Source organism: Chrysemys picta, chromosome 15 (assembly GCF_011386835.1).
Source record: "Chrysemys picta bellii isolate R12L10 chromosome 15, ASM1138683v2, whole genome shotgun sequence".
Lineage (NCBI taxonomy): Eukaryota > Metazoa > Chordata > Testudines > Emydidae > Chrysemys > Chrysemys picta.
Window position 1 is genome coordinate 29,369,160 of NC_088805.1, and position 19,000 is coordinate 29,388,159.

A 19,000-nucleotide genomic window follows, 5' to 3' on the forward strand; every position below is an offset into this window, starting at 1 on the left:
GAGAGAAAAATAGTGGTGAAAAATATGAAGGAGTCCATTCTCCTTTCCACGTATGCATGTAATTCCTATTAACCTTAAGGATTTGCCTTTACTCAGTGTAAGTAAGGGTGGCAGTACCTTACCTTGCAAGTAGTCCAACTGTTTTCTGTGGCACTACTTGCAAAATAAGCTATTACTCAACTTGAGTAAGGGTGGGAGAATCTGGACTGGAGAGGATCGGCCCTATACGTTGCAGTAACTAAAACAAAAACAAAGTAAACTATGACAGGTTTCAGAGCAGCAGCCGTGTTAGTCTGTATCCGCAAAAAGAACAGGAGTACTTGTGGCACCTTAGAGACTAACAAATTTATTAGAGCATAAGCTTTCGTGGACTACAGCCCACTTCTTCGGATGCGTACAGAGTGGAATAAATATTGAGGATATATATATATTTTTTCTCTTACTTAATTGGCCTCTCAGAGTTGGTAAGACAACTCCCACCTCTTTATGCTCTCTGTATGTGTGTATATATATCTCCTCAATATTTATTCCATTCTGTATGCGTCCGAAGAAGTGGGCTGTAGTCCACGAAAGCTTATGCTCTAATAAATTTGTTAGTCTCTAAGGTGCCACAAGTACTCCTGTTCTTTTTAAAGTAAACTATGCAACCCGCTTTCCGATCCTTCTTGGAAAATTTCATTGGTTGCAAAAGCTTCAAAGAATTATTTGTGTTATTGCAGTGACTTCAATATATATTTCAGAGCATATTTTTATCCTGGTAGTGCTGTATTGTATGTGGGTTTAAGAAAACAAAAGTCAAATGCAAATACACAGATTGCTGAAACTGACATTTTTAACAAGACAGCACTGATCAGTAGGATCTCAGACTTTGTATACTTACTAAGAAAGTATAGCGAAGGAACTCTTCAGAAATGAATGTAGTTCTTTTTGGAAACTGGAATTAATTAGTCTTGACCCATTATTCAGCATTATGGCCAGTAGATGTCAGTTTATTCTCAGAAGTGAAAAGCAGGGAAAAATAATAGAACCACGCCATCATAAGGTCTGATGAAATTGTATCCATAGTGTCTAAGGAAAACTTTCTGTTAATGTAAGAGCACTGAAATCATGCAAGTGCATAAAATAAACAATGGCAAAAAATACAAGAGAAATTTCAGGTATCTAATTGCAGTAACTGAAATTTTATTAGAAGCCACTTCAGTTTTTGCTGACTTTTTCTCTTGGCATTTCTTTCTTGTGATCTGTATAGATTTTTTTATTAAGCAATGGTGGCATTCTTCCAAGGTTTAAATGCATAAGAATTGAAGTATCTTAATCCGTTTTCTGTGTATGCAAGTTCTGTTTTGAGAGTTGTTTTGTGCATAATGTTTTATTACTTCTGAAGTATTTCTGTATGTGCGAACACACGCACTCTCAATTCATATTTTTTTCTAAGTCTGTACTTTGCTAGGTTTTTGGGTACCTTTAGCAACACTTGTGGCCCTTGAGACCTCAGTTTAGTATGAACATTTTGGCTTGTTATAGATGTTTAAGCCAGGTGGGCCCAGTCATGGGTACAGTGAAGAGAAGGGCAACTATATTTATTTATTTATTTATTTTATTTATTGTAAATTTAAGGTGGTTTCACGGGCACCTTTCTGGAAAAGAAGCTGAAAAGTTATTAACAGAAAAAGGAAAACATGGAAGCTTCCTTGTGCGAGAGAGTCAAAGCCACCCAGGAGACTTTGTTCTTTCAGTTCGGACAGGAGATGATAAAGGCGAGAGTAATGATGGGAAATCGAAAGTGACCCATGTCATGATTCGGTGCCAGGTACAACAAAGCTGGAACTTCTTGACTGTAAAGGCTTCTTTCCTGGTTTGCATGCTTATTCTGTCAGGAGAGGCATTACAGACTTCTCAATCCTGTTCAGTCCACTGATTTTGGTCAGACGGCGCTGTATGTACAGCATATTGTTTGTTTGCTCAAATTGACTTCTTTGCTAATTTCAAGAATTCTATTAGCATTTTCTTTTTTTCACTGAATCGTACCATAGCATATCTATATTACTGAGGAGCTTCTAAGAGGTTTCTCTTTGATTGCATCAAGAGTCTGTCTCAAAGCCTCTGCTGATGTAGCCTTTCACATTCATGAATCTTTCTTTCTTAAGTTTGTTGCAGTCTTGTCTTACTACTTCTCTTTTTATATAATAGATCTCAGAATCCATTCCGGTGTGTGTGGGGGGTTTGTAGCTGTACTATGGAGGCTGGTTATTTTGTCTTTTTCATAATGTCTTTCCATAATAACAAACAAAATACAATAAATATTTAATTCAGGGAAACCTTGTCCTACAGTTTAAACTTCAGGTAGGGTAGTTTGCCTTTACTAAAGAATGTGTTTAAACTATCTGATGCCAGGATTAATTCTTGATGGCTATTTTTATTCTCAAAACATTTTTGTGTGTGCCTGAGTATTGGTGTTAAAGGGTCAAATCTGTTGAAAGTACTTTAATCCTTTTTAGAAAATACAGTTTTTGTAATACCTTTATTTGTCTTTTAAAAAAAAGCAAAAACAACCATCCCCACATGCCTAGTATAGAGAAATCAGGAATTTGGGGTGGAAATGGTGCAACTGAGTGAGAGTGCCTGCTAGAGGTTTTTGTGTTTTTTGGCTGTGCATTCAGTAAATGCCGTCAAAATTTCAAGGTGATTTCCTGCCTTTATTTATAGAATCATAGAATCGTAGGACTGGAAGGGACCTCGAGAGGTCTTCTAGTCCAGTCTCCTGCACTCAAGGTAGGACTAAGTATTATCTAAACCATCCCTGCAGGGGTTTGTCAGACCTGCTCTTGAAAATCTCCAATGACAGAGATTCCACAACCTTCCTAGGCAATTTATTCCAGTGGTTAACCACCCTGACAGTTACGAAGCTTTTCCTAATGTCCCACCTAAACCGCCCTTGCTGCAGTTTAAGCCCATTGCTTCTTGTACTATCCTCAGAGGTAAGGAGAACAATTTTTGTTCCTCCTTTGGAAACAACCTTTTATGTCCTTGAAAACTGTTCTCATGTCCCCTCTCAGTCTTCTCTTCTCCAGACTAAACAAACCCCATGTTTTCTAGACCTTTAATCATTTTTTGTTGCTCTTCTCTGGACTTTCTCCAGTTTGTCCACATCTTTTCTGAAACGTGGCGCCGAGAACTGGACACACTATTTCCAGTTGAGGCTAATCAGCGTGGAGTAGAGTGGAAGAAAATTACTTCTCATGTCTTGCTTACAACACCTCTGCTAATACATCCCAGAATGCTGTTTACTTTTTTTGCAACAGTGAGACACTGTTGATTCATATTTAACTTGTGATCCACTATCCTCCGATCCCTTTCTGCAGTATTCCTTCCTAGGCAGTCATTTCCCATTTTATACGTGTGGAACTGATTGTTCCTTCCCAAGAGGAGTACTTTGCATTTGTCCTTATTGAATTTCATCCTGTTTACTTCAGACCATTTCCCCAGTTTGACCTGATAATTTTGAATTTTAATCCTCTCCTCCAAAGCCCTTGCAACCCCTCCCAGCTCGGTATCATCCGCAGACTTTATAAGTGTGTTCTCCAAGCAATTATCTAAATCATTGAGGAAGATATTGAACAGAACCAGACCCAGAACTGATCCCTGCGGAACCCCACTCATTATGCCCTTCCAGCATGACTGTGAACCACTGATAACTGCTCTTTGGGAACGATTTTCTAACTAGTTATGCACCCCCTTTATAGGAGCTCCATTTAGGTCAGTGATTCTCAACAATGGATCTGGGGCCCACTTGGCGGCTGCGAGCAGGCTTCAGGGGATCTGCCAAAATAAACCAGAGAGCAGGAACAGCGTTAGACTTGCTGGGGCCCAGGGCAAAAAGCCAATGCCCAAGCTCCGCTGAGGGCTGGAGGTCAAAGCCAGAGCAACTTAGCTTCACGGGGTCCTCTGTGGTGTGGGGCTCTGGGGAATTGCCTTGCTTGCTACCCCCTAATGCCAACCCTGGCTTTTAATCTACTGGATATGCAGAAAAACAGTTGTTGTGGCACAGGTGGGCTGTAGAATTTTTTAGCGGGGGGGGGGGGGGGATGGCCTCCGAAAGAAAAAGATTGAGAATCCCTGATCTAGGTTGTGTTTCCCTAGTTTGTTTATGAGAGCATCATGTGAGACAGTATCAAAAGTCTTACTGAAGTCAAAATATACCACCTCTACTAGTTTCCCCCCATCCACAAGGCTTATTACCCTGCCAAAGAAATCTATTAAGTTGGTTTGACCTGATATTTTTCTTGACAAATCCATGCTGACTGTACCTAGAAGATAATAAGGTGATAAATGTCTGCAGCTCTTTATGTACATTTGTCTTTATGTATATTAGCCATTTTAACATATTTAATTATTTGAGTTTATGAAAGTTTGGGAAATAAATTTGTTAGAGTTCTCCATGCCCTCGATCTGTTGCTAACCTCATAAATGCTAATGGTAGATGAGATAGTAATTATATTGCTGACTTGCTTTTTAAACAAGGACTACAGTACAAATACCTGTGTTCCAGGACCCAGTGTTAGATTCTGTTGTGCTTTTGTTTTGATTTATTCACAAATTCACGTCCGAGTTTCTGATTGTATCCCTCAAGTATTCTACTTGGGGTGAGTATCAGGGACACTGTTATCCTTAACATTAAAATGTTCTAATTAGAAATGTATTACAACTTTTCAGTGGAATATGACTGTAGCAAATCATCTTTTATCATTTCAGTATGGAATGGCAGGGGATAGTTAAATAGGTTTTTAAGTACTCATTTAAGGGATCTTGTGATTGGTTGAACATTCTAAAGAGGTAATTAATGCAGACTTTATTTTGATTATTGTGTACATTGCTATGAATGAGCACATTTTGAATATCTTTCTTGGAAGGAGCTGAAATACGATGTTGGCGGAGGGGAGAAATTTGACTCTCTAACAGATCTAGTGGAACATTATAAGAAGAACCCCATGGTAGAAACTTTGGGCACAGTACTACAGCTTAAGCAGGTGAGCTTAGTAAATGCTAGAACTTGGATCATAAACATTAATTAACTTCAGGACATAGAGGTGGGAATGGTGGTGGTGGGGGGAGCTCAACCTTTTTCTTACATTCTGTAAAGTGTTGAAAGACAGACATTCATTCAGCGTTAAAACCAAAAGTGAATTTACCATCCTCTTTTACAACAGCATCTTAATCTTTCAGGGTGGTCCAATGATTGGATTTAAGCTGCTATAGTTATTTTTAGCCATCTATAAAGGACCTAATTCTCCATTTCTGGTGCATCTAGAACTCCCCTTGGCTTCATTGAGAGTTCTGGGTCTACAAGGATTTTAAAATCCTGTCAAAAAGAGAGGAGGAGAGGAAGCTTAATGCACTGAAACTGAAACCATGAAACTGTGTGACTACCACCACATAAATCTGATTTTAAAAAAAAAAAAAGAGGAGGTGGGGTGGGGCTTCAAAATCTGGAGTGAAGCCTGGGTCCTAAAACTCTGAGTGGTACCTACATACAATATGTTTAATACAGGAGATCTGTGTAAACTAGCTTTATCCTGTTCTGTTTGCTGAGCTGTGGTTTAATATAAAATATCTTTCTTGATTAGCCCCTGAATACAACCCGTATTAATGCTGCAGAGATTGAAAGCCGGGTGCGAGAACTAAGCAAGCTAGCAGAGACCACAGATAAAGTCAAGCAAGGCTTCTGGGAAGAATTTGAGGTAATTTAAATGTTTCAAATGTAAAGCAGGTGTGTCTCAGTGATAGAACTATAATTTTACCACAATTTCCCAGCTGCTTAGGGCCCTTTGCCCCTCAAATCTTTATTCTTGCTCCCCACTCCTGTGCCAGACATTGCAACTTCTCCAGTTTGCCAGTTCCTCTCATGCGTCGGCCAAAGATGAATGCTTGAAAGGTGTGCCTTTTCTTTTAACCCTGAGCACTGGCTCCCACCCCGTTTTGAGCTGATATTGTGCTGGGCTTAGGAAGACATTGCTTAACAGGAACGGCTGGGATTTTGGCACCAACTCATGTTGTCTTTCAGTGGGAATTCTTGTAGGCGCTCCTGAAAGTCCCAGAGACAATAATTTTGCATTTCTCTAATTCTTCTTATGAGAGGATTTCAAATTACTTTACAAAAAAAATTAAGCCTTGTGACATCCCAGTGTGGTAGGTGATTTTTTTTCTGATGGATAGAAAGAGGCAGAGGTACTATAGTTTCAGTGGCAGAACCCAGGAGTCCTGATGACCAGTTCCCCACTCTAGCCACTAGATGACACTCCCTTCCTTACAAGTGAAGTACAAACAAGTTTGGTATTAGATGGCTGGTTAGCAACTGCACTGGACATAATAGTCAAAATAGTGACTTTTGTTTATGCTTTTATAGGATTTGACTGTGATTTTTCAGAGGAGCCTATGGGAGATAGGTGCCCAACTCTTATTGAAATTTGATAGGTTTTGGGCATCTGAGGCCTGGTCTATACTAGAAAATGAGGTCAGTTTAACTATGTTGGTCAGGGGTGTGAAAAATCCCTGAGCAGCATAGTTAAGCCGACCTAAGTTCCATGTAGCTAGCGCTAGGTTGACAGAAGAATTTTTCCATCGATTTAGCTAGTGTCTCTCGGGGAGGTGAATTACATATGCCGACAGGAGAACCCCTCCCATTGGAGTAGGTGGTGTCTACACTGCGCCACTGTAGCGTTTTGTAGACAAGCTCTAACTCTACGCAAATATTTGATTCGCAAGAAGCTGGGAAGTGAATCTACCCTGCACTAGCTTGCCATGGTCTAGTTGTCTGTGTGGACTCTGCTGGCCTGTATTAATAGTTGCACTTTAATCTACTCCCATTTCAAAGAGGACTAGATCAGACTGTTGATGTATGTCAGCAGGGACAGCTAGTCTGCGGCTGGCTAGTGTAGGGTAGATTCACATCCCATATTGCTGTAAGCTAAGTGTTCATGTTGACAAGCCTTTTGGTTCTTTTTTTTTTTTTGAAAATCTCTGCTTTTCTCTTCTGCAATAACTGCAGAATGGAAAAAATTGAATGCAGTTGTTCCCCAAGAAAACTCTCTGCTTAAATTGCCAGTTAATTTGAAAAGATTATTTAAAACCATACTTGATGGCAAAAGAAAGTTTCCAGTGGTTTAGACTGAAGACTGCATTGTTTTTACAATTACATGGTGTTAGCCAATACATATCTGTTAGGCGTAGGGCATACCATATTAATATTGTATTCCGTCCATCATGTGGGCAGTTAACTGAATTGTATTATGTCCACTTTGCTCACTTATGTCAAGAGATGTATATCCCACAACACTCTGCAAAACAAAATGTAGCTTTTGGCATTAGCAAATATAAAGCCTGTCAAAGGCAAGATATATTTGTTCTATGTCCTAATACAGGTACCTTCACAGGCAACTGGTTTAAAATATGGTATCCCAAGTAGAGATAGGGAAAGATATAGAACAACAAATTAAAGAACTGGTACAAACTGGGTTGGATCTTAGATGACCTATAAAGTGCTTTCTAATTGTAAGCAATTGTGTTATAAATATAAGAGGGTTTAGGGGTATATTTTGAAGCACACTTACTGTGTAAGGTGACCTGAACAGCGCTGTAAGAAACTGCTTCCCAGAAAGATTGGTATTGTATTAACTCTTTTTTTCTTTCTATACTGTTCTGCTATTGATTTCAAGTATAAATTGGCTATATTTGTCTAGTCAAGCAATCGACTATGCATTTTGAGCAACAATGGTCTTGTAAAAATAGAATCCAGGATAAACTTTCACATAACTCAGCTTGCTAGAAATTTCAGGAGAATCCACAAATGTGAGTGTAAAGTTTTTGCTTAAGCAGTTATATGCAGTAGAACAAAATCTCATACCTGAATTTATGCCCAGTAAATACTAGTAAACATTTCCAGCATAGCATGTTGCTTTTTCAGTGTTCCTTTTGGTGGTAATAAGAAATGGATGTGTGAATAGTGATATGGCTGCAAATGGGGAAAATAATCCATTTCAAAGCTGGCCCATTCAGTTTTTTATATTATACCCTTTTAAACGGAGGGGAAAGAAATAAGCAATTTAGCAAACAAAAGTCGCCAAGTGTTAGTGTGCCGATCATGGCAGGATCGTGAGGGATAACTGGTCAAACACACTCACTGCAGTACAAATCTTCCTCCCCAGCTATTTATATAAAACACTCTCTCGTCCTTGAATTCATTGCTTCTTTGACACTCACATTTTGGGAATGCTAAAATAAAACTACTGCAGAGCGGGACCCTTTGAGCCATTTTCCAGGTTAATTTTAAATAGTGTTGGAATGACAGCTGTATAATCTGTATGCTTTGCTTAGGAATTTATTATTATTTTGTTTGGGTGCAACCCCTCCATCTGGAACTACCATTACCATCATCTTACCAGAAAGAGAGTAAGGGGGACATCTCTTCCCCTCCATACAATAGTGTATGTACCTTCTACATTTTTAATAGCATCTGGTGCTGGTTTCTTCCTTTAAAACAAAACAAAACAGCCTATTGATTTGAGAGTGATTCTCTGTACGTAAATTACCAGTTTCAACAGTATTCCCCATTTCCCCTCTCAAACAGAAGAAATGTTAAGTACAACCACTGTATACCGTATCCCAAACCATAGTGAGATATTCCTGGCTCCGAAACTTTCTCTACCAACTGGAGCGATTCAGGAACAAAGAGGAAAAGAGTGAAGATGATAGCCGCTTCTAAAGGCCCTGGTGTAAATATAGTGAAATGGTTCCCGTAAAACAGGTTTATATTGAAGAACTTCCTTAACTGATTCTGGAATATATATTGTACCACCAGCAGATGGAGACAGGAAATCAAGGAATGTGATGTCAACTTCTTTTATAAAGAGGCCGGTTCCAGCTGCATAATACTGTTTGAGAAACTTCTTGAACACTGTTGGGGTTTGAGAGTGGGTGGGGAGAGTAACTACCGTTTGTTAGATAATGAGGATATATTTGCAAATGCATTCACTAGCTGAATAAAATCCTCATGATGATTATTCAGCCAGCTGGGCTTCATGGGAGAATTAAACAAATGAAAAGCACAAAGGAGCGTCACTAGCTGAGGTAGGAAATTGCTCTCTACCAACATGAGAGTGAAACAAACAGTTTATTGGTCTTGATCAGACAAAGACAAGAGGAAGAAGGAAACAGAGTTTCTGGTCACCATTCTGTCAGAGATGAGTGTCTCCTCTTCCCACAAATTCTCTGCCCTCTGCGGTCAGAAAAGGGACTGTCAATCGAATTATCTCAGCTGATCACTGTAATGAGGGAAGGTGGAGAGAGAGGATGCAGCCTTGGATAAGTAGGGCTCAGGAGATGTAAGGGTCTGTGTATCAAACTAGCATCCATTGGCTTTCATACAGAACAGGCAAATATGCTCCACGTAGCTAATGGCACAAAGTAGGCAAACAGCCACATTCTGCTCTAGCTAAACTTTCCATGTGGATGTGACCAAGAAACCGTGGTCAGTGGTATACTTCAATAGCTGTCATATCGTGGCATTTAAACTGTTACATGTGACAGCTACATGACTTGGTTTGAACCCACAATAAATTGGCTTTTCAATCTGGCTGAAGAACAAAAACATGTGTTGTAGTTAGCATCCTCTCCTGGGGACTCTGAGGCCTTGGCTACACTTACCCGCAAGTTCGACGGCTGGAAATCGAACTTCTGGGTTCGACTTATCGCGTCTAGTCTGGACGCGATAAGTCGAACCCGGAAGTGCTCGCCGTCGACTGCGGTACTCCAGCTCGCCGAGAGGAGTACCGCGGAGTCGACGGGGGAGCCTGCCTGCCGAGTGTGGACCAAGGTAAGTTTGAACTAATTCGAACTAAGGTACTTCGAACTTCAGCTACGTTATTCACGTAGCTGAAGTTGCGTACCTTAGTTCGAATTAGGGGGGGTAGTGTAGACCAAGCCTGAGTTTACCCTTCCGGTACTCAGACTTCACTAGCAAAGGTCCCAAAGCTCTTCTTGATTTCCACCCCCCACTCTCCCCCGCCCCCGTTGTAGTTGGTGCTGGCTGATGAAATGATTTTGGTGGTGGGATTATGTGGATTAATGTCTAGCTGCCCAGGAATGGAAGAGACTGGTTTTCGCCCTGTGTGCCAATATTGGTGCAGGAGGGATAAGCATTCCCATACAGTGTCCTTCTGAATATATTGTAGACTCATCTATGAAACCACAGAGCTGACACTGTTAATGTACCTCTTGTTTCTCCTGGCCTGGCCTGGCCTGGCCTGAGATGATTTGTGGCCTGGTGGAGTACTGGAAGAGAAACTCATAATGTAGCTGATTCATTGTGGCTGGCCCTTGGAGAAATGGGGCAGATAAATGCTCTGACTTTCCTGAATACATATATTCACTGGGAAGCCAAAAACTTATGAAAGGGGAAAAAGTTATAAAAACAGAAAATCTTTATTGTGAGCTATTTTATTGTGAGCTTCTTCCTTTCACCGTCACTGCCTTTTGGAAATTGCTGTATTAATCCTAAATGTCTCTTTATAATGTCATATTATTTCATTCTGAAATGAAACCATCTCATAAAATGTTAATGTTGCTGTTTAATTCAGCTCTGACAGCCATTGGTTGTCTATCTCTGTGAAAGACTCCAGGATGTCCATGAAACTCTGCATGTGCCATTTATGGTCTTACTACCCAGATAGTGCTTATAAATTACTTTCTCTTTAAGTATATTTAAGGATGTAATCCCTCTTTTCCTGTGAACTACTGGATAGAGATGTTGGCAGGATTCCTTATTCTTTTGCTTCTGAAAAAAGGCTTTTTGGTGAGTTTAGTGCTTGGATGGTATAGTGAATTGAGAACCTTCATTTATTATTGCAACCAGATTTATTATTGCACTATGTACAACTTTAATGGGCTAGCTACAAGTCAGTGCTGCTTATGGGTCTCTCCTCAGGGATGCACAGAGCAATAATAATGAATTGCAAGGACATGTTTGTAATCTTTCCCATTTGAATCCCATGCTTAAAGAACCCGGGGGCAAACTTTGCTTGCAGATTATAAAATGGACACAGTTAAATGTGCAGTTATGGTAGCATCAAAGTGCTAATTATACACAAGGTGTTCAGTGTAATTGGCTTATTCAAGCACCTGAAGAATCTTGCAGTATGCCAGGCACATGTTATCAGCTGAAGTGAACCTTCTGTAGAACTTTGCACCATAAATGATGACTACTATTATTACTTTGTACTAATACAGCATCTTCTGTTCTTGGCACTTTGCAAACATTAAGACTCTCAACTCCCCTATAGAGATCTTATCTTGATTTGGCTGGGGAAACTGAAGGGCAGAGAGGCTCAGTGACTTGTTCAAGATAGCACACGAGTTTTGTGCTGGAGTGGGGAATTGAATCCAGGTTTCCCAACTCCTAGGCTAGTACTGTAACCCCGGGACCATCCTTCTGCTCACTTGAGCTATGTCACCATTTTTCCATCCGTGAAAAGGGATTAATAATACTTGCCTCCCTTTAGAGAGTTACCTCAAGGCTTCCTTAAGGTTAACCATATATAGCACTTTTCATGCAAAAGCGTAAGTCCTGTTACTGCTCTGGGTACTAATTTTGCTCTCTGGTCCTATTGTAGCACATATCTGCCGTGATTATTTTTATTCTAGTGTGGCATGCATTGAGATGAGAGAATGGTTTGTAACAAGACTGTAATATCCTTTATTTTCAGGATGTTTCTTCTTATCACTTTCCGGTTTTCATCTAGAGTTGCGTATAGAGATTCTTTGTTAGTTTTTTCTCTTAACACTCGCTCCTAGTCTTCCCTCGTTATTTAGGATTTGCCTGGCTGTTGCTTACAAGAATCCACTCCTCTTCTTGAAAGCTTGTGTTGTGGCAATGCAATATAATCTCTGGCAGCTTGTTTCTGGGACTTCCCAGCAACATAGCTACATATTGGTAGTGCCGGAAGTGGAGGAAGAAAGCCAAATAAGGCCCGAAGGAATCCAGTTCAGGTAGAGAAGTCCAGACCACAAAGTGCCACACTGGCTTTATAGAGTGCTCAAATGGTTACCAAAGTTAATTGTTGTTTACAGTGTGGTTGTAGCTGTGTTGGTCTCAGGATATTGGAGGGACAAGGTGGATGAGGTAATATCTGAAGAAGAGGTCTGTGTAGCTCGAAAGCTTGTCTTTTCACCAATGGAAGTGGAGCCAATAAAAAATAATACATCGCCCACTTTGTCTCCCTAATAGTTAATTATTAGCAGCATTAAAAGTAGTACCAGGCTGCTAAGCAGACTTTCTCTCCTCCCTTGAACTCAGCAGCTGGGAGAAATATAAGCAAGTATCTTTATGTTTAGTTTTAAATCTTACAAGGAGGGTTCAGACCAACCCCCAATGATCTGTGGCTCTGTTCTTCAGACCTACTTGGCAGAAACTCTGCTTGGCTTCTTTTCTTCTCCTCATCCCCCTCCCCTCGCCCTTTCTCCTTGAAGACCTCCTCTCCTTAATCCAGCCTGTTTAATTTCCTTCTTAACGTAGGCAGCTACTCTAGCAAAAATCTAGTATCGTCTGGGCAAAATGCTCCGTTCCTTTTTCACGTCATTGAGGGGGTGGGGTCTCTTTTGGTTGCTTTGATGGTATTGGCACTTCTCCTTCAAAGCAGTGTGAACATTGATTGGTTCTCCCAACTCTCTCGGAGGCAGTAGGGATTGCCCCTTACTTCTCAAGATGGAGAGAGATGCTAAAAGACTTTCTCTGTGTCCCCCATTGAGCCCATATCAGAGACTGGGTTAGAACTTGCTGCTCCTTGGGTCCCATTTCTCTGCTCAGTCCCCTAGACCACGTTTCCTACTCTTGGGTGAGTCACTGCCTAGGAAACAATAACGAGCTGAGGACTTTAAGTTGAGATTCCCGGATTCTCTTCCGGGCTTTGCCAGTGTCTGTGACTTTGGGCAAACCCCTTTAAATCGTTCTCTGCCTAGTCTTTCCGTCTGCAAAATGGGCATAGCTATGTCACTGGTATGTTATGAAGCCACTTGGAAAAGCATTTGCGACTCTGGTTAAACCGCTTGGAAAATCCCAGCCCAGCTTCTTGCTTCATATGATGATACAAGTCTTTGAGGATGCTTTGGGAGGTCCCTTTACTTAATTGTTTAAATGCGGAATGGCCACATATGGGCAGACTCCATCAGTCCTGAATTCTTTGTAACGTGTTACTACTAAATAGTGGATTTTAGGAATTCGACTTGAGGTGATCATGTTTTAATGCTTGCCAGAAGGCTTAACGCTTGGAGGATCTGGCCCACAGTTCAGTGTGTTCACGTTCAGGCTTTTGCTTTCCTTTTGCAGTTGGCTTGTTTGGGTTTCCTTCAGACTGCCAAACTTCTGCATTTAAAAAAAAACAACAACACATTTTATGCCAGGTTTATGTAACCAAATATTGTTTCTGAATATAAAGTTCCGTAGGAAGTTGAATTTAAAAAAGACCAACCTGTATATGCAGATCTCTGCCTCAACGCAATAGAATGGAAACTTACTGATGCAATGGTTACTTGACTTACAAAAGTTTGGATTCCAGACATAAGCTTTTGCCTTCAAAGTCGTCACATATTATTTCTAGTAACTCTGCTGTTTTGAATTTCCTAATTCAGTGTGTTTAACCCTTTGAACCAACCTTATCAAACCAACCTGAATGCTGACGCATGAGATTTCATTTTTCTAATGCTGTCTAGTATGATAGTCAAATGTCAGATTTTTCTCGAGAGCCACCACTGTGTGCACTCTGTCTCATCATTCCCAATGTGGTGCAAGTTTTAGTAAAACCAGTTGTTTGTGCCCTTTTCATCTAGACTTTACAACAGCAAGAATGCAAACTTCTATATAGTCGTAAAGAGGGTCAACGGCAAGAAAGCAAAAACAAAAATAGATACAAAAACATTTTACCTTGTAAGTAGTCTTCACTTTTTTTCTTGTTTCACTGTTAACATTGGGCTGGTACACTCACGGATCCTTTCACTGGGAAGCTAATAATTATTGGCCAGTAGTACAGTGCTGTTCTATTAAAACACCAACAAGCTAAACTATTGCTCAGTGATGAGCACTAGTGTTCAGTAAGTTTAAGAGGATTAATTTGTGCTGTAGGGGTGCAGGACAGAATAATTATATATACTTTTTATATATCTCATATTCAGATTAATTGCAAATATGAAGCACTGACTAAATAATTGTCCTAGGGAGCAGGGAGAGAGGAAAGGTTGAGTCATCTGGCCATTTTCTTAGCTATTAGAAATGGTAAGTAGTCAAGTACATGCGAAACTTGGCCTTCATGTAGTTTGTTTGGTACTAAGGAACCAATTACAAGTTGACTAGTTAGCAATCACAGAATGCAGCAGTTTAACATGCTGTTTACTTATCCTTCCTCTAGTTGATCATACCAGAGTTGTTCTACATGACGGAGATCCAAATGAACCAGTTTCAGATTATATCAATGCTAATATTATTATGGTAAGTGTGTTATTGCCTCCTTCAATCTGTCATTGGCACAGAGCATAGCTTGCTTGCTATTGTATTCCCTCCTAAAAACAAATTAAAGTCATTTTACAATCACATTCATTGATATTTGTTTTGATCTCTAGCCTGAATTTGAAACTAAGTGCAACAATTCAAAGCCAAAAAAAAGTTACATTGCTACTCAAGGCTGCCTACAGAACACAGTGAATGACTTCTGGAGAATGGTATTCCAGGAGAACTCTCGTGTTATCGTTATGACAACAAAAGAAGTCGAAAGAGGAAAGGTAAAATGGAACCTCAGGCGGGCCCCACTAAAAGATATTAAGTTTCAATACAAGTAAGGACTAACCAGACTTCAGTCACATTGACTTACAAGCTTAAAAATGGTGATCTGGTGCAGCTACAACTCCCATTGGAGACCCGGGCCCTGATCTGTAAGTTGCAAAGTGCCCTCTCCTCTCACTGATAGCGATTGGAATCAAGGGCACACTCATCTCACAGGATCAGGCTCTTGTTTAATAAAGGCTGACTAAGTTACAGCTGCCTTACATGAATTTACTTACTGCAAAATTACTTAAGGGGAGGGAACAGTGACGGAACTGGTGCAGCCAGGCTGGAACACTGCACACTTTAAGGGAGTTAATGCCGTGTGCTTGAAACTAAAATATTGCTGTTTATTGGTATCAAACCCAAACTCTGTTAGTTGCAAAGCCTTTGTGGATTCTATTTGTATAAGCAGGTTGGGGGGGAGGGGAGAAGGCGGTTATTACTATGAAAATAAACTTCTTGGAGTGCACCACTCGTTAACTGGAAATTTCAACAGCGTTAAGTGAAATTTTCTGCCATGCATTCATGCTAGCCTGAATAGCATTTATGAGACTACCAGAATGTGTTTCTCTTCTTCTTCCTTCATTTTCACTACTTTCCAGACTTGGGATTGATAAAACTCTTTGGGCTTGTACAATGAGCTAGTCATTTGGATTGTAACTGCATCCAGATGAGACTCCCCAAAGCAGCAGTGATTTAGCACGTTTATTTCTAACATAATGTTTTCTGCCTCCAAATGCAGTCCGCGAGCCATGTTCTGCATGAGCACATGTGCTCACTCAACCCTAGTGAGCTGTGAGTCTCTAGTGAACTGCTCTGGCAAGACCAGCATGTTTATTACTTTGAAAGAGAGAACTTTTACAGTTGTGTATCCCAGAACCTCGGCTTGTTCTTTTAAATGCAGAGAGATCTCGTTTGTTCCCCCTCCTGCCATCTGGGGCTGTTACTCTGTTTCTGGATCTAAACTTGTCGAGTGGGTGGGTGGATGAGGGGAAGCAGAAGAAAGAGAAATGGCTCACAAATCTTGGCGGAGTGGCAACAATAGTACTCCATTGCTTGTGTGCAGCCTGGTTTTCTCTCTCAGGAGTCCTTTGCCTTGGATTTTTGCAAACACTTTTGCTGATGGTCTGTACTTGTTCTCTTAGTTTCTGTGCCTTTTTTGTGTTCTTTCCTCTATCTCTTTGTGAATATGATACTTCGTGTTTGAATCTTATACATCATGCCTTCAGTAAAAAGAAAATTATCCTTCCACTCAGTATGAGGAGGGCCTGGAAAAAGGCTGAGTAAGAAGACGGCTAGTGCTCTGTTATGTAACAAATAATTGACAATGTTTTTTCATTTGCGTGACCATATGTAATGAGGAATTTTAACAATCTTAGTACAGAAGCTGGATATTTGTAGCTTTTGTTGGCATTTTCCCCCACCTTAAAGTCTCCAGCCTGCCATCAGCAGGGCGGTGGGTTAGTGACTAGTTTTGACTGAGTTGTTAAAATCCTGCCTGCCCTTAATTAAAAAAACAAAAACAAACCGAGACCTCTCCCTGGCTGGCTTGATGATGTGTGACAGGTTCCCTCTGTTCAGAGTGCAGTGAGGAAAGACCAGCTGGTTCATTGGGAGGAGCTGTGCTTTGGCTTCCTCACTCCTGGAACAAAATGAAGAGATTTTGGGTGGTTTCAAAGGAGTCACGCTTCAGAGCACCCTCAGGATCCTATAACTTCTGTGATGTTTGATCAAGTGGGCCAGGCTCATCTTGACTTTCAGTTTTTGATCTATGTTTTTTGTAAAGGATTGCTAGATGTTGCTGATGCTCTAGCAATAGCCATTTTGCTTGTTCCACCAGTCAACACTTCTGCTGCACATTCCCCAAGTTTCTTGGCACTTCTCTCTAAATCGTGCCAGTCTGCTCTCCACACTAATGACATAGCCCTTTAAAACGATTCAGTAATCAGAGCGTTAAAGTACTGCATCATGTGCCAAGTGTTTTTGAGAGATGCTTCAGCCTTTTCTCTTCAGTAGACCCTGATTGCTGGCCTGGTTGGATATGAAAGCTTTTACACCCCAGGCCAAGGTGCTTTTTGATCTGCAGGAGGTAGAGGGAAGCATCTTTCCCAGAGAGGATGACTTTAGGAACAGTTTGCTTCAGGCAGTAGGAGATCCTGAAACTGTCTCAGATCTATCTAGGACTCTTAAGACTGCAAAATATGCAGTAGGCGAAGCAAACTAAAGTACATCATTATGAATTAAAATAATTCTCTCTCTCAATAATTGTCTCCACCTTGTCTCTCTCAAATTAAAATAATGCAGTCTTGGAAGGGATCCACTGAGCTGATGTACAATGCGTCCCCATTCCCATACTGACGACTCTTTAATATTACACATTACCGTTGAGACTCTTTATGCCAACAGATGCTTCCTTGTTCAATATCATGCATTAAAACTGCAAATTGTTATCTCTGTCTACTTAAATACAAGATGTGGGTTTCAGTGCAGCTTGTGCTTTTTGCAGAAAATACAAACAAACAAAAGCTTAGATCCAAAGCATCTTGGCAAATGCGTATGCGTAAATCCCTCATCTAGCATAATATCTTCTCATGTTGGCAGCAAGATCCTTTCCTCTGTTGTGTTTTCTATCTGCTGTTGAGTTTTGGCAGTGAAATTATTGACCTTCAGATGCACATTTATGGGGAAGTTGTTCTCTACAGTAATCTGTGGGTGGTCTGCATTTGATATTGCTAGAAAATCTGTCTATGTATCTACTACAGATTGTTCATTCTTTCAGTACATGGACTAGGCTTGCATTCTTGGGTTCTCAAGAATCATTGTATCTAGCTATTCCCTATTACTGTTTTCACTTGGTTCTGGAGGACTTGCTCCTTGTTATATGGAATACATCATCAGACTATAGAATAGTCTTCCAAGGGAAGTGGGGCACTCTGAACCAGGCTTAAATAGCAACAGACAGCGTTCTGCACCCTATGGAGAACAATTCCTCATTTCTTGATGGATGACCCGAAGAGCCCAGTGAACCTTCTGTGCTCTGATTTCTAGATGAGGTGAAGGGCAAACTTCTTGCAAGATGCTTCTATACTAAAAATGGCCAGTTTCTTTGACTTCTATTTATAGCTTTAAATATTAGGTTTTAGAGCTACTTGTGAGATTAATGCATTCCTCTTGAAGTTCTTCATGTATTAAAACTACTTCTGAGGTGAGTGTGTCAAGCTTCTAGGCTTTCCTCTTTGCTGTCACTGTGATGTGGGTTTTTTTTGTTTTTTTGTTTTTTTTTTTTTGTAATCTGCTGAAGCTAACAACATCAGGAACGCTGCTGGAAAGCAAATCCCCCCCCTCCCTCAATCTATCCTTATTGTCTTGGACCCTTTGAGCTTCCTTGCATTCTCTTTTCTCCCCCATCTTGCACAGGAAAAAGAAATATCCGCCTTGAATGGACATTGGGTAAGACAGGCAAACCTAGCTTTGCCTGTTAAGCTAGTCTTAGCCAATCTGCACCATGCTAGTAACTGTGTGAACTGGGTATTTATATAGACCATGAAATCCGATAGTAATTACTTTTTTTTTTTTTTCTTCTGTCTTCCAGAGTAAGTGTGTCAAATACTGGCCTGATGAATACGCATTAAAGGAATACGGGGTTATGCGTGTTAGGAATGTTAAGGAAAGTGCAGCTCATGACTATACGCTAAGAGAACTGAAACTTTCTAAAGTTGGTCAGGTAAGTATGTCAGTAGCTTTTCTTTTTTTGGTTAGTCCTTTAGAGTTTCTAACAAATATTCATCTTTCAATTTAGGCTGCAAAAAATAATTGATGAAAGGACTAAACCTTCTATTGGCCACAAAGAGAGAGTCCAGGAACAGGCTTTTAGTTTTAATAAATTAAGTCCTGTCCTCCACTTTGAAGCTCAAGTTCTAAGTCAAGGAATTTGGTCTTTTGAGCTTGGGATAATGTCTTTATTTTCCATATTCTTGTAGCCATTATTTAAGCACTTCAGCAGAGAACGTGTCTCTGTAGATTTATTGGGAGACCTGAAGTTAAGGTGGTCTTGCCCTTAAGTGCAAACCAAACCATCCTTCAATCTATTTAGATGCTCACATGTGCCCCTTCACTATAATATCTGAGTGCCTTGCA

The 19,000-nt window shown here is 40.4% G+C and overlaps 1 protein-coding gene across 2 annotated transcripts in view; it reads left to right on the plus strand.

The window, feature by feature from the left end:
* The window catches only part of PTPN11 (protein tyrosine phosphatase non-receptor type 11), a 42,849-nt gene that overhangs the window by 9,376 nt on the left and 14,473 nt on the right, over positions 1–19,000 (plus strand). The window contains exons 4-11 of one of the 2 annotated variants that reach the window (XM_008163624.4): positions 1,618–1,810; positions 2,707–2,772; positions 4,911–5,027; positions 5,625–5,738; positions 13,876–13,972; positions 14,451–14,530; positions 14,662–14,820; positions 18,456–18,587. In XM_008163624.4, coding sequence (XP_008161846.1) covers positions 1,618–1,810; positions 2,707–2,772; positions 4,911–5,027; positions 5,625–5,738; positions 13,876–13,972; positions 14,451–14,530; positions 14,662–14,820; positions 18,456–18,587 — 958 coding nt within the window. The remainder of the gene's footprint in view (positions 1–1,617; positions 1,811–2,706; positions 2,773–4,910; positions 5,028–5,624; positions 5,739–13,875; positions 13,973–14,450; positions 14,531–14,661; positions 14,821–18,455; positions 18,588–19,000) is intronic. The other variant, XM_005298585.5, reaches the window with a different exon arrangement.